This window comes from Tursiops truncatus, chromosome 15 (assembly GCF_011762595.2).
Source record: "Tursiops truncatus isolate mTurTru1 chromosome 15, mTurTru1.mat.Y, whole genome shotgun sequence".
In the NCBI taxonomy this organism is placed as follows: domain Eukaryota; kingdom Metazoa; phylum Chordata; class Mammalia; order Artiodactyla; family Delphinidae; genus Tursiops; species Tursiops truncatus.
The window spans coordinates 76147375-76171365 of record NC_047048.1 but is presented as its reverse complement, the minus strand read 5'-3'; the positions used below and the strand labels follow the sequence as shown (position 1 = coordinate 76171365).

The following is a 23991-nucleotide window of genomic DNA, read 5'->3' as shown; positions in this document are numbered from 1 at the left end:
TTCCCAGGGTGACTGTGTGAGCTGGCGTGGGACATCTAGAGATGACAGCCCATCGCTGAGAAGAGGTGCCCCTGGAGGCATGAAAGATGAGCTGAAATCCGGCCTCTATGTAAATGACCTGTTGTTGCTCTTTTAGCCTCACTCCTCTGCTCACTCAGCCCCCAGGACTGCCTTAGTTGCTCCCCAGATGTTTATTAAACCCCTACTGTGTGCAGGTTCTATGCCAGGCACTGGGGGCACATGACATACGAGATCCCTGCTCTCAGCGGGTGGACAGTCTCAAACTTGTTTATAAGCAGGTCACTTTGAGACAGGGCGAGTGCTGTGAAGACAGGGAAACCAGTCCTAGGAGCAAGAGCAAAGGGGCTGGAAGTTAAGAGAAAAATATAGGATGCTAAGTTAATTTCGGATCTCAAGCAGTGCATTTCTTTAGTATGAGTATGTCCTGTGCAGTGGCACAGAGCTTGGGACAAACTGGTAGTTAAAAGAGTATTCATCATTTTCTGAAATTCAAATTTAACTGAACGGTCTGTATTTTTATTTATTAAATCTGGCAACCATGGACAGTGCAGTCAGGGAGGGCTTCCCTGAAGAGGTGGCTTTGAGCAGAGCCCTAAAGGCAGGAAAGAGGGAGCCATGTGGATGGTCAGAAGAGTGTCCAGGGCAGAAGGAACTGCCCCGTGCCAGGATCTCAGCATGGGGATGAGCTTGGGGTGTTTGGGGAACTGAAAGCAGACCCAGGTGGCTGGTGCAGGGTGAGAGTGAGCGGGAGTGTGACACCAGTCAAGCCTGGAGAGGTCGCCAGGGAGGGGGGGTCAGGTCATTCTGGGCCATGTAGGCGTGGCGAGGAGTTTGGATTTCATTCCAAAAGCGAGTAGCTCTTGGAGGCTTTTAAGCATGGGGGTGTCATGATCTCATTTACATTTTTACCTTTTTTTTTTTTTTTTTTTGGCGGTACGCGGGCCTCTCACTGTCGTGGCCTCTCCCGTTGCGGAGCACAGGCTCCGGACGCACAGGCTCAGCGGCCATGGCTCACAGGCCCAGCCGCTCCGCGGCATGTGGGATCTTCCCAGACCGGGACATGAACCTGTGTCCCCTGCATCGGCAGGTGGACTCAGCCACTGCGCCACCAGGGAAGCCCTCATTTACATTTTTAAGGTTGCTCTGGCAATCTGGATGGAGAATGGTCTTTGGGGGTTGGGTGCAGGGACAAGTGGAAGCTGGGAGGTGACTGAGCAGCGGCTGCAGTTGTGGGACAGGGCAGGTAAGCCCACCAGGAAGTGGCGGGGCAGGAGGAGAGTGGGGGGTGTGGGAATCAAGGCACTCCTCTCCAGCTCTCAGGAAATACACAGGGGCAGTGGTACCATTTCGGGTGGGGGAAATCCTAACTAAGGGGCCACTCCCAGTCCCCCCATCTGCTGGGCTCATTAAGCCCGTGCATCCAGGGAGCATGCGTTTTCCTGCTAGTTAGCAGTCGTAAAGAGCAGACTGAAATGACTTCAACCATCTTCATCTAGCTAATTTGAAAAAGCAGGGCCAGGCCTGGGAAGCGTCACACACAGTTTCCTAACCCAAGCAGACACTTTGATTTCCTCTCCGTTTGCCTCGAGCCCGGTGGCACGCTCACGGCCCCAGTGAGGACGGATTGCTTTCCTCCTCCTGAAAGCGTGCGCGTTTCTGCTGTGAGTGCTGACACGAGCCCGTTGCTGACACGAGGCTGACTGCTAAGGCTGTAGCCCGGATCCAGCGCCAGCCCTGCTGCTTCCTGCTGCTCTGCTCCATCGTAGGGTTCAAGAGCTGCCTGCAAAGAGAATCCACTCAGCAAACCCAAGTACAGGGGCCCTCCGTCCACAGACGCACTGGCCATTGAGGCATTGTTCCCCTGGCACCGCGGCCAAGTTAAAACAAAGGCTGTGGTGTTACTTGGGCCATGCGCTTCCTCCCACCCCATTTTTTTTCTCTTGCAGAGTCTCGCTAAGTCTTCTCTAGACCCAACCTCTTTGCCCAAAGAAATTGGCTCTTTTCTCTTCGCCTCTGAGTAAAGACTTGGAAGAGCCTGTTTTGTGCTGGCTGCCAGCCCGTGTTAATTTAGGACAGGGGAAGTTTGCCCGAACATCTGCTTGAAAGACCGAAGTCCTTTATTTCATCTCAGCCAGAGCAGAAGAAGCAGACTTGGTCTTCTTGAGCCTCTTCTGTCCTGGGCAGGTTTTCCAAGTCCCAGACCTGGGGTAGGGATCCAGAGGTGGGTCATCTCGAACTCGGGCTGAGCGGCTCTGGTTGAGTTTCATTCCTTGTCTGCATCTGTACTCCAGGCTCATTCCTCCTCAGTCCGTTCACAGAAAGGACTCTTCTACAAGGGTTCGGTGATTTCTCTTTGTGGGGTCTTTTTGCTGGAGAGGCCAGTAGTCAGACACTTCCTGAGCTCTGGCTGTGGGCTGAGCGCTTGGGAATATGAGGTCAGTTTGTTCATTTAGTCCACCATTGTTTTTTTTTTTTTTTTTGCGGTACGCGGGCCTCTCACTGCTGTGGCCTCTCCCGTTGCGGAGCACAGGCTCCGGACACGCAGGCTCAGCGGCCATGGCTCACGGGCCCAGCCGCTCTGCGGCATGTGGGATCTTCCTGGACCGGGGCACGAACCCGCGTCCCTTGCATCGGCAGGCGGACTCTCAACCACTGTGCCACCAGGGAAGCCCCACCATTGTTTATTGAGCATCTATTAAGGGCCAGACACGTAGTGCTGGGGAGAAAGCCAAGAGCAAGACCGCCATGTGGCCCTGCTCTCCGGGAGCCCCCAGCCTAGCAGGAGAGAGAGATGGAAAACCAGTGGGCTGATAAAATGATGTCAGAGAGTGGAAGGTAGGAGAAGAAACTGACAGAGGATGGGGGGACCTCCCTGAGCCAGACCTGAAGGATGGGGAGGAACTGGTCCTGGTGAGGTATGGAGAAGGGCAGGCATGGCTGTTGGAGGGATAGAGGAGGCCAGTGTATCCGGAGCTGAGTCGGGGGTCAGAAGCTGAGGAAGGAGGCAGTGTCCCCATCCCAGCAGAGGTGAGGAACCTTGAATCCATTTCTCTTTTGAGCTCCGGTGGGACCCAGGGCCCTGCCTCCTTGTCTGGGGGCCATTGAGGGCAAGAGGGCATGTGTGGCTTGTGTCAAGGCCCCAGCAGCCTGCAGGGGGCCTGCTGTGCCGTAGGAGCTTAATCCACACTGGGGGTCCATGCCCAGCCTCCCTCTAAGATCGTGGCCCCAGGGGGCTCCTGGGAGACAGACAAATCAACAGGCAGTTGCAATATACTTTTTTCTTAAGAGAAAAGCTTTATTTTAAAAATGCACATCAATTAAAATCGCCCATAATTCTACCATGTTTCTTAAATCATGTGAAGGAAGATGTGAAGGTCTCACCCCATCCATCCAGTCCCAGGCGTGGGGTTGTGACTATCCAGGCAGCTTGGGGCACAGGTTCCTTAAGCATGAGCAGAGATGTTTATAGACTCACAAAGTGATGTCATGCCTCATGTACTAGTCTGCTGCACTTAAAAAGTTCTGCTTTTAGGACTTCCCTGATTAAGAATCTTCCCAAGCGTTAAGAATCTGCCTGCCAGTGCAGGGAACATGGGTTCAGTCCCTGGTCCGGGAAGATCCCACATGCCATGGAGCAACTAAGTCCGTGCGCCACTACTACTGAAGCCCGCGTGCCCTAGGGCCAGTGTGCCACAACTACTGAGCCCACGTGCCTCAACTACTGAAGCCTGCATGCCTAGAGCCTGTGCTCCACAACAGGAGAAGCCACTGCAATGAGAAGCCCACGCACTGCAACAAAGAGTAGCCCCTGCTCACTGCAACTAGAGAAAGCCCGCGTGCAGCAACGGAGACCCAACGCAGCCAAAAAAAAAGAAATAAGAAAAAAAAAATCTGCTTTTTAATATAGCAGGGATGCATTTCTAGGTCAGAAAACATGACCGTCCTTATTTGAAGATATTTCTATACCATACCAAGTATGGATGGCCCATGATCGATTCAGTCTGTCCCTATCAATGAATACTTTCTATGGCCATTTTATTTATTTGCAATGAGAAGTGTAGTGCAAAGAACTGAAACGAGAAGCTGTGATACCCACCAGAATACTGGGGTCGAGATGGCCAGCCAATTCTTTCTCCTTAAAGTTGGACCTAAGATACCAAATTCTAAAATAATAATAGTGATAACAGTGCTCACTGTGGGCTGGGGATTTTGCTAAGGATTTTACGTGCAATTTCTATTTGAATTCTTACCACAGCTCTTTGAAGTCAAGAAATTAAGTTTATTGTCTGGCCTATGAGGAAATTGAGGCACAGAGGTTAAGATACCATTCAAGGGCCACACAGCGAGTACATGGCAGTGATGGGACTTGAACCCAGTCAGAGTGACATCAGGCTGAGAGAGTCCTGCCAGCATTTACTGTGGATTCCACTGCCTCCTGGAAGGTCCATTCAGAGGATGGGATTAGTATGTTCTCTTGGTGAAACCCAGGACCTATGAGTTGGGATTTCATGTGGGGTGGGGGGATGGAAGAAGAGCCCAGGAATGGCCTTGAGGTGTTTTGTAAGCCGCATGCTCCCCTTAGAGACCAGCCCCCTTGGTGTGTCTACCATATGCTATGTAGCATCAAGGACGCAACGGCAGCTGTCACTTCCCGTTGAGGGCTGGTTTGTTCAGAACGGAGTGCAGGGCCGGGAGAGGCACAGCCAGGCTAGATGCCTGAAGCTGCCCTTGGGGCTTTTAAAAAGTTGAGATAATGGTGTAAACACCCATTTTTGAAAGGAAAGAAACTCAGGCACCATGCCACCTGTCTCCTGTAACAGACATTGTCCTTTTGTAAATTCCCTCCAGCCCATGCCTGCAGGCAAATGTATTTATAACTGCAATCAGAGAATGTTTTTTATTATTTTCTGATTGAAAAATGCTTGTGTTTTTTTTCAATCGTGGAACAAATGCAAAAAAATGATAAAGGAGCCAATATTTATATCATCTGTTGCTGCTAGCCCTGCTGCTAATGCTTGCCAATGTCTGTTGAATGTTTATACTCTGTCTGGGTCTCTTCTCTTGGAATGAACCTGTGATGTGTAGGTGCTCTGATTATCCCCGTATTTTGGATAAGAGACAAAGAGAGGTAGAGTATCTTATCCCAGCTCACACAGCTAACTGGGGGCAACACAAGGAGGGATTCAAAGCTGGGTCTGTCCATTCCGGAGTTTGGGGTATGTAGGATAAAATGGAGAGCATTCTGGTGACCCATAGAGGGGAAGTCTGTTCGGCAACGGAACACGCCCGAGAACGCTGGGGGCTCCAGTACACGTGTCGCTGGAGGACGCTGGGTGAGTAGGCATTTCCTCCGAAACCCCACAGGCTGCTTTCCTGGGCAGACATCTGGAGCTTGGGGTGTGGCCGCCTGGCTGCCAGGCTGGGGCTCGGGGGATGGCGGTGGGAGGGCTTCTCAGTGAGCAGGTGGAGGGATGACCCTCTGCGGCCCATGCTGGGAGCCCCGTGTCGACACACCGGGGCCCTTGTTGGGCTTTGTGGTGGCCAAGGGCCTCCTGGGCACGTGGTTCTGGTTTTGAAGCAAAGAGAAGGTCAGGTCCTTGGAGCAAGGGGCCTGTGGTCCAGGAGGAAGGGAAGCGAGTTTTCCTGTCCTGACAGATAGGAAAGGGCTGGGGGGTCTGTCTTTGTTTTTTTTTGGGGGGGGGGTGGCGGTAAACAGGAGCAGAGTGGGACGCTGCCTGAGATGATATTGGGCGGTGGCTTCTTCTGGCCAAAATGTCGTACAGTCCTGAGAAAACCTCAGGCACATCCCAGTGGAGGGCCTTTCTGCAGAGCCCTGACAAGTTCCCCTCGTCACGGTGTGGGGAGAGGTACCTGTCTCTCAAAGGTCCACTAAGGTAGGGCCTGGAAGGTAGATGGGAGATGTGTGGGCCAGGGCCAGGGGGCTGTGGTGAGGTGGCACCTGCAGCACCATCCGGAGAGGCCGCCGTGGTCCAGTTCCTGTCGGGGGTGCCCAGAGTGGCCAGACCATCTGAATTTTCTTTTTTTTTTTTTTCAGGAGCAAAAACGTCATTTTCTGGTGAAATCTCATTTTGAAATGGCAGCAGCTAATTAAAAAGCTGCTAAGCCACACTATAGGCCACAAAACAAGCCAGAGCTCTGGGGTGAGGCCAGTTGGCTTTTAAAAAAAGTAGTAGGAGGGGTGAGAATGGTGCCCCAAGAGGCTGGAACGGAGGCAGGAGCAAGGTGGGGCAGGGCCTTCAAGGCCGCCGTGGGATTTTAGATGGTATTTCTGGAGGCACAGGGGAAGCAGGGAAAGGTTTGAGAAGATGTGCGTGAACCTATGCGTGAACCTATGCGACATAAAAAGATCGTCCCTATGTAGGACCTTTCTCCAGCCTCCCAGGAAGCTGGCATCTTCTCTCTGCTTAGTAACCTTCAGCTTCTTTCCTTGAAAGCATTCCCTTTGTTATTGGACTGTGCCAGTTGTTGGTTTAATAACTGTCTACCGCATGTCTTTGGACACCCCCCCTTCCTTCTCTGGGCCTCAGTTTCCCTATCTGATGGTGTTCGGCTGGCTAATTTTTAAGGCTACTGTCTAGCACCTGTACCCTAGAATTCTATGGCTGTTGCTGCGTGGCGTTTTGGGTATTATGTACGCTCACCGGAGATGGAGACAAGTGTGAAATTTGGGGAGAAGGGCTCCTTTCCATTTCTCTCGGGTCCTTAGACCAGGGGAAGGGACTTTGAGGACTCTCCTCACGGTGACACCCTTTTCATCGCACCGTCATTTTGTATTTTCTATGCTTCATCTCCCGCTTATTGGCGTGAGTCAAGGAAGAGAGCTGGGTGGCAGCTTTATGGACCCAGCTCAATACTTCCCAGTCACGTTTCTGGGTACTTCTCGCTCTCTCCTCCCCATTTTGAGACATGAAAATGGGCCTTTCTTTTCTAAGTGAGTGACGCGCATACATGGTAATGAACCAAACCCAAAGAGCCATGGTACCATCAGTGGCAGAACTCAGTTCAGCCCCTGAGAGGCTAGGGGGAGGGTGACACACCAGACGTCGACATGCTGTTCATTTCCTCAATTAATTTATTACTTGATCTTCTGACTTAGAGCTTGCACTGCAGTTAGTGAATAGAGACGTGGGTTTTTTTTGTTTGTTTTTTGCGGTATGTGGGCCTCTCACTGTTGTGGCCTCTCCCGTTGCGGAGCACAGGCTCCGGACACACAGCCTCAGTGGCCATGGCTCACGGGCCCAGCCACTCCATGGCATGTGGGATCTTCCTGGACCGGGGCACGAACCCGTGTCCCCTGCATCGACAGGCGGGCTCTCAACCACTGTGCCACCAGGGAAGCCCGAGACGTGGTTTTTTGATGAGGACCCGTGCCTAGCTCGTACTGTCTCTGTTGGATGACCTTTGACCTGTCTTTGATAAAGAAATGAGGGTTTTCTCTGAAGAGTTCTGTCCCGGGCTTTACACACTGGAAATACCCTATCTTGATGACTGAACTTCAAATTCCTTGACATCTATCCGTCTATCCTTTCTTGCTTCCTTCTGAGCAGTGGCTGGTGTCAGCTCCTGGCTTCATCCTGGCCCCATGAGCAGCCTTTGGAGCTGCTGACACTTTTGTATGCTCAGACGTGAGATGTTTACTCGGCACCTACAGTATGTTGGGTGTTGGGGAGACTGTGGCAGCTATAACTTGGTCCCTCCCTCAGGGATCTCACACCATAGCGAGAGTTGGTACACTAACCATGTTTTCCTCTTCCCTTTGGACGTAAAGCTGTGTCTTCCTTAGTCATTTCAGGGATTGCAGTGAGTAGAACTGTAAGGCCAAGACTTGCAGACTGACTTGTTGGGGAAGGCTCCAACTGCCTCAGCGCTTGTTCTTTCTTCAGATCATCTAGATTGCATTAGCTCTGGTAGCAATCACAAGATCTTTTATTAGTTATTATTTGGGGAAATATGTCCTATACAAGTTCAAATAATGCTTAGAAACCCGATTTCTTTGGGTGACGCTTAAGAGCCGAGACTATATGGGTTCAAAGCTAACCTGTCGCAGAGGCTGCTAATAGTGCTTACAAAGAGGCGGGACGCTTTGGCTAAGTGTCAGGACATGATGCATAGGCAGCCCACCTTGGAGAGTTAATGCTGCACCTGAGCAGATTAAAGGCTCTGAGAAATCCTGCAGTAAAGAAACCCACTTGACTCTGACTCCGCCTTCTCCAAATTCTTACTAGCTGGTAGAACTTGCTTCCCTTTGTCATAAACCCATTTAATATTCTTCAGAGCGAGTGTTCCACAAAACACCCTGGAAAGACTTGTGGAAATGATTTGTTTCAGCTGAAAACTGCCACTGGCCGATGTAGGTGGTCAGCAAAAAAAATCTATTATTTGCAAATGCAGAGTTTTGTTTGGCCCAACTTGTTGGCCCCGAACTGGGGAACCAGTGCCCTGCTCCAGGGGAGGAGGGTTTACCCCTGAGCAAACCTCTCAGCGCCTGTTGTAATGAGTCACATGAGAGCCAGGCTCTCTGTTGACTGAAAGGTGAAGGGTGGGTGCCTGTGTTTCCACTCACTCCAAGGCCTCACGAGCCAGGACATTGTTTAAGCCTCTTAGGACAGAATATGTGAGCCACCTGTGTTCTCAGACAATGAAGAAGTCATGGCTGGGACAGCCAGGGATCTGTAATGGGGCCCCTGTGACAGTCTTGGCATATGCAGAGTGTTTTGGAAATAGTCTTTGGTTGAACAAAGCGTATTAGCAAGTAAAGCGTATAACAATACTTGGTTTTTTTTTAAAAGAAAGAAAGATATGTAGACATTCAAATATAGAGAAAAAAGATAGTGGTATTGGGACGATGGGCAATTTCTGTTTTTTCCCTTATCTTGTATTGTTGCCCAGTTTTCTGTTGTTGAGGTGCCTTCTCTTTGCAAAAACAAATATGCATTTATAGAAATAAAAATACATATATGTACATATATGCATCCATAATGCAAACGCACAGGTGTACTTTACTGAAATCGTCTAACACGTAAGCCAAGATATATATAAGTTGGTGAGTTTTTGTCTTAAATTCTCAGTTGCTAATAGTTCCTTCAAAGTCTGTCATTTTAAAATTTTTCCAGATGGGCAGCAGATTTGGGAGATGGAGGCCACGGTGGATAAAGACAAGAGCCAGCCTGTAAGCACGCGGACGCGACGACCGGATGCCCTGTCCTCCCCTCCCCCACCTCCCTCGTGCTCTCTTTCCCTCTTCTTTCCCCTTCCTTCATCAAAGTCCCAGTGCTTTGGACCTAAAAGGCACTCAGTGGGTATTGAATTGATGAATGAATTACACGTTTATTGAGCACCACGCCCTTTTGATTTGTAGCAGTGACATCTTCATATACCTTGATAGAGTAAGTGGTAAGTCTTTCTTCGCTGCAGCTGAAAAGTCAGCTTCCCCTTAATTAGAATTTTGCCTGTAAATGTACGGAACGTGTCACGAGTCCTTTTACTTTTATTTATTTCTTTATTTTTATTGACGTATAATTGATTTACAATATTGCGTGTGTTTCCGTTGTACAACAAAGTGACTCGGTTATGTATATGTATATATCAATATTCTTCTTTTAAAAATTCTTTTCCATTATAGGTTATTACAAGATATTGAATATAGTTCCCTGGGCTATACAGTAATTCCTTGTTGTTTATCTGTTTTATACTGAATATGTGGTAGTGTGCATCTGTTAATCCCATACTCCCAATTTATCCCCCCACCACCACGAGTCCTTCTAGATGGGCTGGTTCACTGTGCTTAGGACCTTGGATGGCAACTTAGATGTGGTTGCAGTTAAATTATTGACAACTCCTTTCTTTCAGAACATGCTTTTCGTTGAGATCCCTGAGTATCGGAACAAGCACATTCGGACATCAGTGAAGGTGAACTTCTATGTCATTAACGGGAAAAGAAAACGAAGTCAGCCTCAGCACTTTACCTACCATCCAGGTAAGAAGTTCTCTCCGCAGGCCCCCTGTGTGTGGAGGCAGCATCGGCCTCTGGGTGAGGATGCACGCGATCTGCTGGGTGACCTAGGGCAGGTGACTCAACCTCTCTGAGCCTCAGTTTCCTCATCTGTCAAATGGCACCTTCCTTATAAGAGTTATATAAATCAAATGCACATGAAGTGCTCAGGATGGCGCACATCAACAATATTAACTATTGTTGTTATTAATATTTTCTTGCGAGGGCAGAATAATAATGGGGCACATGTAGACTTGTTCACCAGAAGGTGGCAAAACTGATGACTCCTATCCCTGGTTTAGATTTGATCACAATAGGAGTAGAAGGTGAATATGCCCTAAAATGTGGAATCTTAGGGACCCCACATCAGGTGGTCACCTGGTGGCCAAATGGAGTTGCCGGGCGGATAACCAGGCCAGGAGGCCTCATTCTCACAAAGCACTACAGTCCTGAGAAGGACGACGAGAGCCATTTTGCATTCATTCATTTGTCCAGAAAATATCTGAGTGTCAGGCACTGTTTTAGCTTGGAGACACAAGAGTGAACACAACAAAAATCCCTGCCCTCCTGGAGCCGATGTTCTAACAGGGGATGCAGATGAAAGATAATACTGATGGAAGGGGATTCAGATCATAAGTAATACTGATATTACTGATATGTTGGGTTGTGGTTAGGGCTGCAGAAAGAGGCTACAAACTTCCCAAGGCTGAGACAGGCCTGCCAGCAGCCTTTCCAGGAAGTCTACAATCTGAGAATGTCAGCCAGGGTGTAATTTCCAACCTGTGACAGTTTCACATGGAGCCTCTGGGCTGCCGGCAGCACAAAAGTGAGGGCCTGGCTTGGGTGGGATGCGTGCGTCCACAGGTTTGTGTGGCACGGTGAGTGTTCCATTGTCCCACGACTGTGTACCATGCCCTGAGTGGCAGAGGCCTAATGGGACCCGGAACTGGGGGAGAATCTCTGGGAGGGCTCTAGACCGCACTTCAACGATCCTTTGTAACATAGAGGTTTTCAATTATGTGTCACGTGCTGTCGCCCCTCCTGCGTGGCGATGAGGCCTCTCTGGGTCTGGGCATCAGCACTCACCTGCCTGAACTTGGCTCGAGTGAGAACTCGAGGCCCAGGTACCTGGAGACGGTCTTTGAGTGGCTTCCTGAGAAGTTGGAGTCAAAGCTGCGTTTTTTGCTGTAGATGCTGAAACTCCTTTGCCCCCTCCAGGCCCCAGCATTTGGGAGCTCCCCCCACAATTTTATTATGGTCCTGTCACCAATTCATTTACTCCAGTGAAAAGAAAACTGATTCCTCAGTTCCTGGGCCTGGTGATGCTTTGGTAAAGGATGTCGGAGATGTACGAATTCTGGTGACTGTCCTGGACGGGGAGAGAGGAACGGTGACCTCACCAACACTCACAGTAGTAATAGTGATAGTAGCAACAACAGCAAACATTGAGCACTTACTGTATGCAGTCACTGTGCATACATATCTCGTTTAATCTTGCCCACAACCCCATGGGGTAGGTATGATTGTTCCTGCCAGCTAACAGATGGGGAGACTGAGGCCCAGGCCAGCAGGCCTCATTCCCCCAAAGTACTACAAAACTAAGGAGGCCGACAGTCACCGTTTGGTCATTCCTTTGTCCAGAAAATATCTGAGTGCCGATTAAGTGCCGATTAAGTGCCAGGTACGGTTTTAGGTGCTGGGGATCCAGCACTGAAAAAAAAATCCTCCCTTTGAGGAGCTGACATTCTAGTGGGGGGTTTCGGATAATAAGTGAGCACGTAAAGTGCACAGATACTTCAGCTCGTGGTGAGTATGATGAAGGACAGCAAGCAGGGGAGGGGGCTGGAGCTGCCAGAGCAGGAGGAGGCGGCGGAGGCATAATTTTACATCAAGCATTCTTCCCCGAGCTCTCCCCCTGGGCAAAAAGGCTGCACAAGGGCTGACACAGACCCACCAGCCACTTTTCCACTGTCAGAAAGACCTATAGTTCAAGATCATCACCCAGGGTAAAATTTCTAACCTAAGACAATTGCACAGGGAGCCTCTTGCCCAAGGCTAATAAGTGACAGAGCCTAGATCTTTGATCCCACCCTTGTGGACTCCTAAGGCCGTGTTCCTAACCGCTGTCTTCTAATCCTCTGTGCACCCCTGTGGCACTAAGAATGGTGCACCCCGTGTGCTTTTCTCTTCTCTCAGTCCCAGCCATCAAGACGGAGCCCACTGATGAATACGACCCCACCTTGATCTGCAGCCCTGCCCACGGGGGCCTGGGGAGCCAGCCTTACTACCCACAGCACCCAATGGTGGCCGAGTCCCCCTCCTGCCTCGTGGCCACCATGGCTCCCTGCCAGCAATTCCGCTCAGGGCTCTCATCCCCCGACACCCGCTACCAGCAGCAGAACCCAGCGGCCGTCCTCTACCAGCGGAGCAAGAGCCTGAGCCCCAGCCTGCTGGGCTACCAGCAGCCGGCCCTCATGGCCGCCCCCCTGTCCCTCGCGGATGCCCACCGCTCCGTGCTAGTGCACGCTGGCTCCCAGGGCCAGAGCTCGGCCCTGCTCCACTCCAGTCCAGCCAACCAGCAGGCCTCACCGGTGATCCACTACTCGCCCACCAACCAGCAGCTGCGCTGCGGAAGCCACCAGGAGTTCCAGCACATCGTGTACTGCGAGAACTTCGCGCCCGGCACCACCAGGCCCGGCCCACCCCCTGTCAGTCAAGGTCAGAGGCTGAGCCCGGGCTCCTACCCGACGGTCATTCAGCAGCAGAATGCCACAAGCCAAAGAGCCGCCAAAAACGGACCTCCGGTCAGTGACCAAAAGGAAGTATTACCCGCGGGCGTGACCATTAAACAGGAGCAGAACTTGGACCAGACCTACCTGGATGACGGTAAGATGCTTGTTTTTCTCACGGCCCGTGAGTTCGGTGCCCCGAAGCATCTCCCCAGCAAGTTTACTGCACGGCCTGGGTATCTTCCTTCACCTGTTTGGGCCTCAGTGTCCCCCTCCTTAATCTGAGGGAGTTGAATAAGATAACCTTTAAGGCCTCACCCAACTCTGTGCGAGAATCACCTCCAAGCAGGAGTTCTGGGCTGGGTGGTAGGAGCTTTCGTTGCTCCCCTACAACCATTGCAACAGAAAGAGCAAAGGAGGGCACTTCCGGCCCTAGGGGTGTCCCCCGGGTCACGAACTGGGTCAGTTTAACTGCTTCCACTCTTTCCACTTGCCACATTTAGACCAAGGATAGGGAAACAGAAAGGAAGGAAAGCTAACCTTTTATTCCCGGAAAGAAAAAAAAAAAAATCCCACTTTATAGCCCTCTTTTGTGTGTTTGGGGGAGGGGGAGGGGGCCGGGGGAAGGAGAAATCTCGTTGAAAAGTGGCTCTCTCGGAAGGGAGCATGAATGGAGGCTTGCGGGCAGGCTGCGGGCATATCTCTGCCCTGTGCCAGTGGAACAGAGCCGCGCATTGATGGGAGGGAAGCAGCGGGCTTCCGTTGTGGTGAGCCCAGCTGATGGGGTGGCTGGACCAATGAAAAGAGGCAGAGGCAGCTTCGTGTGTCTGTAGGCGCCTGAGTCTGTTGGCGGGGGCCCAGCTGGACGGTAGTCTTGTTGGAGTGGCCGTGTGTGTGACATTGGTCTGTGATCGCAGGGAGGAAGGGCCAGTTGTGTTGGCAGGACTCACCTGGGGTCAGCCAGGTGCGGGTGAAGGACAGAGAGGGCGGGGCAGGCAGAGCAGCCTTCCCCTGGGGGCGCCAGAAGAAGGAAGACAGGTGGTTTGAATTTCTGAATGGGAGAAGGAAAGCCTATACCGCTGGCGGCCATCCACAGCTCCGGCCTCCCACTCTACCGGCAGTAGCATCTGATATACCCTGAAACCTCAATTATTTAGGAAAATGTCCTCTCAGGAACCCAGCCAAGAAGTAGGAAGTAAGGCAGAAAGCTTCAGAATAGCCACAGTAGTTATCACAAAGACCAGGTGCTGGTTATCAGACACTCCAGCGGCAGGAATCCTTTGGTGCTCACTCGGGGACCATTGACTTTTCCTTTATGCAAAGTTTTGACGATCCGGGTTATCTGGGGGTTCAGTGACTTCTTGTAGTTTCCATGTCCTCTCTCTAGTAAAACAGTCTTTCAAAAACTTCCCCCAAATGCATCCAGCAAAGATGCTTAGAGCCACTTAGTATAGGGTCAGACTGCCCCGCGTGCCTTACAGGGCTGACCTCAAGGTATTGCTGAGTTAATAATTGATCTGTCCTGAATAATCAAACACAGGTTGAGTTCGGGGCGCTGCGCTCCATTTTAAAAGAGAGACCAAGGTGTCATCCACTTTTGAACAATTTACACCCAAAATGGTGAAGATAAAGTTTTGGTGCTTACCTGAAAGGGGGCTATCATGTAGAAAATTCAACTAATGCAGAATGCCTTACCCGAGTGAGAGGGTAAATGGAATGGGGCTGTAACTGGAACCTCTCTCCACGTGTGCGCTCAGGGGCTGGAGCAGGGCAGAGGTGCTTCATAAATAAATGATGGCAGAGCAGGGACTGGCACTCTCCCCCGTGGACTCTGTCCGGCGCTGGTTTAGTGTCTAGAGTGAGAAATGTGCCAGTCCCTCCCGCTCACCCTGTCCATCATCCCACATAGTAGACCAGTGGTGAGCATCTCGGGTGGAGAGTGGGAGTCCATCCCTGGTTCTCCGTGGTACATCAGATTCCAAGTGGGCCTCACGTGGTCATGAGTAACCTTTAAGTATCTGTGGTAGCCCCAGACAGAAGTTTGTGTTACGGAGAAAGCAGCGGAGAATGGAGACCCTTTGGGGCCTCCTAAGTGTCTTTCTGAACACAGGCAGGTTCAAGGTCGTGGTGAGGGCGATCTCCCAGAGGGTCAGTAACACGAGTCAGCTCTAAGGCTGTCTCTGAGAACCGAGATAGTGAAATTGCTTCTACTGGTGGAGGCTTTTCTTAAGTACGTTCTCCATAAGCCCAGTTCCCTGGGATTTTAGGAGGTATTCTCTGCAATGCGGGTTCTGTGGCTGAGAAAGCAAAAAATACTTGATAAAACCAAGTTTTTAAAAACCTTGTTTACTATAGGACTTCTCAGAGCCTTTACTGAGCTAGTGGACATTCTCAATCTCTGAAACGAGGGGGAGGTAGCACTTGCCAGAATTACTTGATCACCCTCACAACTCCAGGGGGTGCTGTTCACATTGTATTTGATTGTACCCTCTGTGAACGGGGGCCCTTGGAGTTATACAGCGTGGCAGGCCCAGGACCCGTCTCCCCTGATGTACGGGAGAAATGACATGAAGGAATCTGAGAATTCAGAACAAGCACCGCCCCGTCCCATGTGCTGTATGCAGTCTTCTCAATTTGGGGGCTTCACGTTCCTGGGCCCAGAGCATGACAGGGCAGGGGAATAATCTCCACCCGTGTGGTCCCCAAAAGGCAGCAATGTGGCTGCTGGTTAGATGTTCCGTGCTTGACTGGAATTGTCCCCAAGGCTCTGCCCAGCCCAGGTCCCTCTGCTGGGGAGGTGCTCATGTGGCCTGATGGCCAGCGGTGAGCCCCGAACTGCACCACCGCTGTAGCCGCCAGGAAGAGGGGTGCAGCATTGTCTCCTAGCTGCTGGGGTTTCAGATCCCTCTCACAGACGCCGTCTGGCCTGTGCACTCACGAAACATTCTCAGACTCCACTGCTGGCTTTGTGAATGTGGGACGCAGACTCCTCAGCTCTCTGGCATTTCTGACAGGTAAACTGGAAATCCCTGGGCCATTTCTCTAGTCTGCTTGGGAGGCATCCTAGGTCGTTTTCCATCCCTTTCGTCAATTCCCCAAAGGAGGTCTCCCCACAAAATACAGCTCTGGCTGCCCAAGCTCCAGTGGGACGTGCTTCCCAGTTGGGGGCTATTTCTCACCAGCCATTCATTTGCCTTTTGGGATTTTTGGCAAACTGGACTTTGCTTGGAAGCTTTGTGAGAGCTGGGCTTAAGTGCTTTGAGGGTCAAAGGGAGGTTCTGCAGCTGCAAAGAGAAGAGTCACCAGAGGATATGGGCCCGAATGCAAACACGTCGTCCTAGAAGTGGACCACGCTGCTCACCTGTGATCCCGGGAAGCCCCAGTGTTTGGTTATCTTTCCCCGACCCTTTGCTAATGATCAGATCGATCCATGGTCTGGTCTGGGCATCCTACCTGGCTCCACCTCTCTTCCTCCCCAGCTGCATTCCTGCACACAGACGCTGCCGTCTGTCTTGGCCCCCTTTTTTCCTGGAACTCCAAAATGCAGCTTCTGCTTTCTCCACTCCAAAGACTTGAGACGTTTTCCAAAAGTCTCTTTTTTTCGCGGTACGCGGGCCTCTCACTGTTGTGGCCTCTCCGGTTGCGGAGCACAGGCTCCGGACGCGCAGGCTCAGCGGCCATGGCTCACGGGCCCAGCCGCTCCGCGGCATGTGGGATCTTCCCGGACCGGGGCACGAACCCATGTCCCCTGCATTGGCAGGCAGACTCTCTTCCCTGTGCCACCAGGGAAGCCCCAAAAGTCTCTTTTTGAGCTAACAAAATAAGTGATATTTCAGGGCAAAATATACCCTCACTCCTCTCCTCGTGTTCCTCTGCCCGCCCCAACTCAGGCGCACTCTTGAGAAATGCGTGCTTTGCACGCACACTCACCGTTTTTTCCTCTGTCCCCTTGTCTCCTCTGTAACCAGTTTCTTGTTCTCAAGCCCCGGGTCGTACCTGGCAAATACCCTCAGCTCCTAGCAGTAGCCCGATCCTGTGAACTGTGAGCCCTCCTCTCCATCCCTCCTCCACCTGCCTCCCTCCCTCTCACCCAAAGGCATCAACTGGTTGTCTTTTCTGTGCCAGGCACCCTTCTGGGACTAAGGGGGTACGCTGGTGAGCGAGTCAAAAGTCCTTGCTCTTGTGGGGTGTTTTTTTGGGGAAACGAGGCAGACGTTAGCATGTGAGGTAATAAACCAGCTTATTTCAGGTGGTGATAAAAAGCCACGAGGGAGGGCTTCCCTGGTGGCGCAGTGGTTGAGAGTCCGCCTGCCAATGCAGGGGACACGGGTTCGTGCCCCGGTCCGGGAAGATCCCACATGCCGCGGAGCGGCTGGGCCCGTGAGCCATGGCCGCTGAGCCTGCGCATCTGGAGCCTGTGCTCCGCAACGGGAGAGGCTACAACAGTGAGAGGCCCGCGTACCGCAAAAAAAAAAAAAAAAGCCACGAGGGAAAGCACACAAGGTCAGGAGCCGGAGTATGGCCGGGTGGAGGTGGTGTTGGCCCCCTGAGACTGAGTGCACAGCGAGGCCGGCTCTGAGGGAGTGGGGCTTCGGGGAGCATCGGAGGGAAGGGTGTTTGGGGAGCAGCGGGCGGCAGAGGCTGTGAGGTCAGAGGCTGGGCCAGTGTCGGTGGGTTTCTGGCAGCAGGGCAGCGCGATTCGATTTACCTTCTGAAGAGATCACTGGCTGCATTTGGAAAATGGACACTAGGGAGGCAGAGGTGGGAAACAAAGGGTTTACCTCGCTTTAGACACACCCAGGTACTAGACTGTGAGCCCCGCGGCGGGAATGTTGGGGGTGGGGCAGGGGAGGCACAATTTAAAAGGTTGCCTTGTGCCTCCGTCCACTAGTGTGGTTATTGGAAACCTAACTGGAAGAGCCAAAATGTGATGAGTTCACAAGGAATTCTGATCCCCTCCCCTGCCTAGAACTGAAGGGCGGCTCCACTTTCTACCGCCCAGGGCGCCTGCATGGAGCAGGTACCAGCGTTCGTGCAGTGCCGGGATGGGGCGGGGTGGGGGGCAGGCAGGCCAGAGAGGCACTGGGGAACTGGGACCCGGAGGGCACTCCTGCCGGGTGCCTCAGGTGACGCGTTCTCGGAAGAGCTGGGGGTTCTCAGGTCATCAGGCCATCTCACCATGGGCTCTGGGGTAGTGAGCCTACACCGGCAGCCTCGAGACTCAGCCACGGACAAGCACACCCAGGGACGGGGATGAGGCCTGGGACTCAAAGGAGATCCTCCATCCCTTTCTGGAAATGTCTTAGGGAGAAGGATGAGGTCTCAGTGATTGGCCAGAGCCTCTGCCAGTGGCTTGTAAGGATGGCAGCCGGGTGTGTGTGTGTGTGTGTGTGTGTGTGTGTGTGTGTGTGTTTATACACGTAGGAAGAGCACAAACCAGTTTGTTTTTCAATCTGCTTTCCCATTCTTCATACTTGAAAATCATTTATTGAAATACACTGAATACGTTTGAATGTTTCTATATATTTAAATATTGAAATATAGGCACACTTAGAAATCAATAGTGTATTCTGCATTTCACCAGGTGGACCACCCAGGTAATCACCACCCAGACCATGCGTGACATGGAATCTTGTTAGCACCCCAGGAGCACCCCGACATGTAATCTTCTGCCTTCTCCACAAAGGAGGCCATGACCCTGCTTTCTAAACCCCAGAGGTTCAGTTTGCCTTCTCGTAGAAACGAGTCGCAGAGCTGTGCCCTTTTGTGTCTGGCTTCCCTCTGGCAGCCACTAGCTTGTGAGATCCAGCAATATTGTGGCTGTAGTTGAGGTTCGTTTTGTTGTCATGGATTATTCCACTGGGGAAACATTCTACCATCTCTGTGTCCATGTTCCTGTTGATGGACACTGGGGTTGTTTCCAATTTTATGAAGAAGCCTTCCATGAACACTCTTTTTTTTTTTTTTGCGGTACGTGGGCCTCTCACTGTTGCGGCCTCTCCTGTTGCGGAGCACAGGCTCCAGAGGCGCAGGCTCAGCGGCCATGGCTCACGGGCCCAGCCGCTCCGCGGCATGTGGGATCTTCCCGGACCGGGGCACGAACCCGTGTCCCCTGCATCGGCAGGCAGACTCTCAACCACTGCGCCACCAGGGAAGCCCCATGAACACTCTTGAACTCTTCTTTTGCTGCCCACACAGGTCAGGAGTGGAGCCCTTGCCAGATGGTTTTCCAAAGTGGTTGTACCCGTTTATACACCCACAGCAGGGCAGGGGGTCCTACAAAGCGGTTTTAAGTTTAGTTCACTTTATATCTTCTCACCTTGGGACCTGCCCTCAGTTCTAATGAAGGTGCCTAGTTATGGGGGTTCCAGGCTGCAGACCCAGGGGGCTGCAAGCTGTTTGGTTATCAGCTGCTCTGACCCCTGCTTGGACCAGTTACTTAAACTCTCTGGGCCTCTGTTTTCTTACCCATGAAAACTACACCTCCTGTTCAGATACTCAAACTGCCAAGCATGCATTAAGATCTGCACTTGGAAATAAGGCTCCTAAAAGACGTTCAACGATTAATATTCGCTCCATTAATAGTAATGGTGATGATTGTAATAACCTTGCTTCCCTTGAAGTTTCTTGTGGTGCCTTTTCCAGCCTTGCCTTTATTTTGGCCACTTGAATACTTTGACCTTTTTTGTTAGATGAGAATACTCCACATGGAAAAAAGGTAGGGAAAAGCCCCAGAGAACGCACTGATCTGTGGCTCACAGAGGCTGCCTTTCAGTTACAGAGAAGTGGAGTGTACATGTGCTGTTCACCTCGGGGCCCAGACATGGCCCAATTTAAATTCCCTGCTGCCTGCTCTCCTCCGCCCCAGGAGTGAACACGGCAGGTTGGAATGAACCCCAAACTCGCCCATGGAGGTTAGGCGGCCGGCAAGAGCTTGCCCTTGACCCTCGGAAGCCACTCGGGTGCACCGGGAGGAGCTGGCCACACCTTGTGCATTTCTCCATGGGGTGGTCTCCTGGGGCTGCCAGGCGGTGGAGCCAAAGGTGCTGCCCCGCCGCATAAAATGTGTGCAGGGTAGTGGCCTGCCCGTGGGCATTCTCTTTCCTCAGTTGGGCCTAGTTTGAATCTTCCCCTTGCCTTGTTCCCGGTTCTCAGGACTTACTTGCCATGTCTCTGTAAGACATGTTGAATGGAGCTTTGAATATCAGCGTTCGTACTTCCCTGTGACCTTGGGCAAGTGACTAGCCTTGCCGTGCCTCGGTTTGCCCATCCACAGAATGGACACGATCCCAGCTCTTCCCTCACGAGGCTGTGGTGAGAATGTATTGAGTTAATGCGCATCATACTTTTAGAACAGGGCGTGGCCCAAAGTACTTCCCGATAAACGTTAGCTGCTGTTTTTCTTCGTGAATTTAATTGACTTCTTGTAGGACATGGTTCAAATTTTTTACGATATATCTGCATAGGAGAATAGAAAATGGGCTCTTCTGGTCTTTGGCGATGAGGACCACTTGCCTGTGTGCCCCATCTCTTCCATGTGAGCCAAAGTAGGGGACAAAGCCCCCAGGGCACTGGCTCAAGGTTTCCTTCCCAAGCTTCTTTCAGGGACCTCGGGACATTTACCTGCACAAGGGGACGATGCCCCGGGCCCAGGGACAGCTGGCAAGTCCAGTTAGCGTGTCCCCTGCTATGCATCCTCGGTGGAGCATAGCAGGGCCCAACCGCAGGCCCAAGTTTTGCTAGTTGTGCCATCGGCAGAGGGTCCCAGGGTGTCCTTTTAAAAAGCTCTTTACCCAGAGGCTGGATGTGCCGGAGTGTGAGAACAGGCCAGGGAAGAATGGACAGAGGGCCACACCCTCCAATGTGCAGGAAGTGGGAGAGGAATCGAGGGGGGAAGAGCCATCTGTGACTGGCCTGGCTTTGTTCAGCAGGTCAGGGATCTGTAATTGGGGCCGGTCCATGCCTCCGGCAAAGCCTGTGACAAAGCAGCTCCTGTCTGGAGAGGCGTGCAAAGCCCACGGATGGCCTGGCTGCTGCTGACAGCGGCCATGTGCCTGGCCGCCGTGTTGGCCCAGGAGGGCTCGGCTTCTGGCGGCCACCCTGGCAGCGGTGGTGCTGATGGAGGGTGACACGCAGGGATTCTCTGTTCTGATGAGAACCAAGCAAAGTGGTTGCCTGGCTTCCGGCACCGTGGTGAGCCCGAGTCAGGTGTTGTAGTGCAGGGCTGTGCGGGGCACCAGAAACTGCCAGAAACCACGAGCGCCAAGTTTAATTCACACGGCCACCTTTAGCTGGGCACCAGTAGAGTCCAGGCTTCCTTTGAGGGCTTTGGTCAGCATTCTCTTTAAAGACCACATAAAAGTATCTGTGTTTTACAGAGGCACTATGTTTACATGCTTGAACAAACAAAACAATATGAAAAGAGATCCAGCAAAGTCTCACTCCCATTTTTGCTCTGCTCCCTGAGACTAGTTTTCTTGAGCCTTCTGGAGTAGTATTTCTTAGTCTTTTGATCACTATTGCCACCTTTTCCACTCAGGCTCCTTTTTAGATAACTTTTTCCTAATCGCCACCCCCATGAACTGTCAATCCCATAGATGCACTATATACCTGTTTAGGTACCGGGGCCCTTTGCAGGGTCACGAACCATTGTAATAGAATCAACTTTCACCCCTTTGGGGTGGTATCCTTCCCATTGGGAATGCACGTTAGAGTATCTGTATGTAATCGTGAGCACATGCAAACGTATCTTCTCATTTTCCCCTTTTAGTCTGTAAGAGGTAGTAACATATACACACAGGTCCCCTGTGGGTGGGGAATTGGGTATCTCTGGCCACCACAGGCAGCACTTATACATCTGTCACTCAGTGAATGGGCGGGTATGTCAGGGGACCGTTCTCTGGAATGGGATGTCTGGTCCGAGGGTCCAGCCTCGATTCAGGGCCTGCTGGGTGTAGAGTTTCTGGAGTTGTCCTGCCTGGCTTTCAGTCTGGCCTCACCACTTCACTCTTTTGTGACCTCAGGTAAGCCACTTATGATAATGGCCCCCAGTTCTCAGGGTTATTGCATGCATGGAAATGGGAGCATCCTTTGTAAGGAAAGCGCTTTGACCAGTACCCGGTGTGCATGGTGGGTGCTCCAGTAGTTGTTCATATACTCTTCTGCCACCACCACTACCGCCAATATCATCGTCATCATCATCACTTCTGGGCCATTGCTATAGTCTGAATGTTTGTGTCTCCCACAGCTTATACGTTGAAACCTATCCCCCAATGTGATGGTATTAGGAAGTGGGGCCTTTGGGAGATGCTTAGGTCCTGAGGATGGAGCCCCCTGAATGGGATTAGTGCCCTTTTAAGAGAGACCCCACCAAGCTCCCTAGTCCCCTTCCACCGTGTGAGGTTATGCTGAGAAAGCAGCCATCTGTGAAGAAGCGGGCCATATCTGCCGGCATTTTAATCTTGGACTTCTCAGCCTCTGAAACTGTGAGAAACAAATGTTTGTTGTTTATAAGCCATCAAGTGGCTTTTTTGTTGTAGCCTCCTAACTAGACTAAGACAGCCGGCAGGTAGTGGGGGCAGAGCTGGGCTCTGTGGGGGAAGAGCCCTGAGGCTGACTCTTAGCCCTTGTCCTTATTACCCTGCTGGGCTACTTCTTGTTAATTCAGCAAAGAATATTTAGAGTCTCAGTGGAAAATGCCAAAGTCCAGAAAACTGCTTGCCTAGAGACAAGCCCACAAAATTTGCAGGAGCTCCTGGTTGAAGATCGCTTCACGGAGCCAGTAGAAGGTCTGCATCCCTCTCCCAGGAAAATAAACCTCATGTAGGTGTCTGTTCCAGGGGCATCTTTATTTTGCCCCTCTTGATGTTTCCCCACCTTCTAAGAACCTCAGATTTCTAGCTGTGACACTTCGTTGTCCTTTCATCCCAAATCATGTGTACTTTGTGTTGCTGGCTTATGTAAATGTAAGGAACCACCTTCCAGCTGACTCCAGGCCCAGAAGTGCTCAGCCATCTTTTTGAAATTCTGCAAAGCAGCTGTTTTCAAAGGAAGGTGTTCTTGCATTTCGAGGTCAGAAGCTACCAAACCACAAGATAGTCCGTTCTCAGACTTGCTGTCCACTCAGCCTGTATTCCAGAGTAGCCTCTGACCCACAAAGAGCAGACAGGACCCAAGAAAGAGGACCAAGGAGACATCATTTGGTGTCATCCGATGGCCCCAGAGTCAGCCACCAAACCCCAGCCTTTAAGGATTCGGAGTCATTTGGACTGTGTTTATCTTCCACTTCCAAAATGAGGTTATTGTCTGGGGGAAACAAGTAAATATCCTGGTGAAGGAATAAGGTGATCAGTTAAGGGGAGGTCAGCATCCTTTTTTTCCAAGGCCCTTCTAGACTTTCATTCTTACTAGCACTTACTGCAGAAGTGCTGGGACTTACTTCCCCGCTTAGTGGATGTGCCGGACGCGCTGGAAACATGGCTTGTTTCAGGATGATGCAGCAACTGGGTGATTATTGTGAACGCCATTCCATGCAGGACTGTACTTGTGATGGCCTTCACTCGTCCCAGGCCATCACCTAACATAATCCAGAATGTGTGCATTAAAAAATGCATAACTCCCCAATATCAGCTCGAGCTGTAATTTGTTTCTCTCTAGAGAAGTTAGAACTTGAAAAGCAGTTTAGTTATTTGAGGCTATGAATTAGATGGGGGGGGCAGTTAATCAAAATCTTATTTTAATACTGAATTTCTTCCTGTACTCCCTACCTTCTCCTCCATCAATCAGCCCTAACCCATTTCAGATAAATAGTAAAGTTTATTTTCCGGAAAAAAGAAAAAAATAAACGTTTAATGAAATAGCCCTAGTTTTATTCCTTTCTGTAGAGTTGAGATTTGGGTGCATTTTGTCTTTTGTTGCCCCCGAGTATAGTTCTGGATTCTTTTTTTGCCCTGGACCTATTCAACTTTATTTTAGCACCATTTTCTTTTACTTTTCATCCGGGAAGGGCTTTGTTCTTGGGAAGTGATGAAACCATTTCTCTGGCTCTTCTCCACTGCATTCCTGACACCTCTTTAATTTGTTATTGACCCCGGGATCTGGCTAGCTGAGACTGTGACTCTGAAGGCAGGACTGGGGCCTGTTTTGCCCATCTCCGATGTCCACAGTCTGTCTCTAGGTGAAGTCAAAGGCAAACCGAGGGTCGAATTTGAAGAGAGAGTCTGTTCAGGT

General features: G+C 51.3%; 1 protein-coding gene across 2 annotated transcripts in view; it reads left to right on the top strand.

Annotated features, from left to right (window-relative positions):
* NFATC2 (nuclear factor of activated T cells 2) overlaps positions 1 to 23991 on the top strand; it is a 143029-nt gene that overhangs the window by 85133 nt on the left and 33905 nt on the right. For both annotated transcript variants that reach the window (XM_019944039.3, XM_019944041.3), the window contains exons 7-9: positions 9156 to 9211; positions 9892 to 10018; positions 12230 to 12919. In XM_019944039.3, coding sequence (XP_019799598.1) covers positions 9156 to 9211; positions 9892 to 10018; positions 12230 to 12919 — 873 coding nt within the window. The remainder of the gene's footprint in view (positions 1 to 9155; positions 9212 to 9891; positions 10019 to 12229; positions 12920 to 23991) is intronic.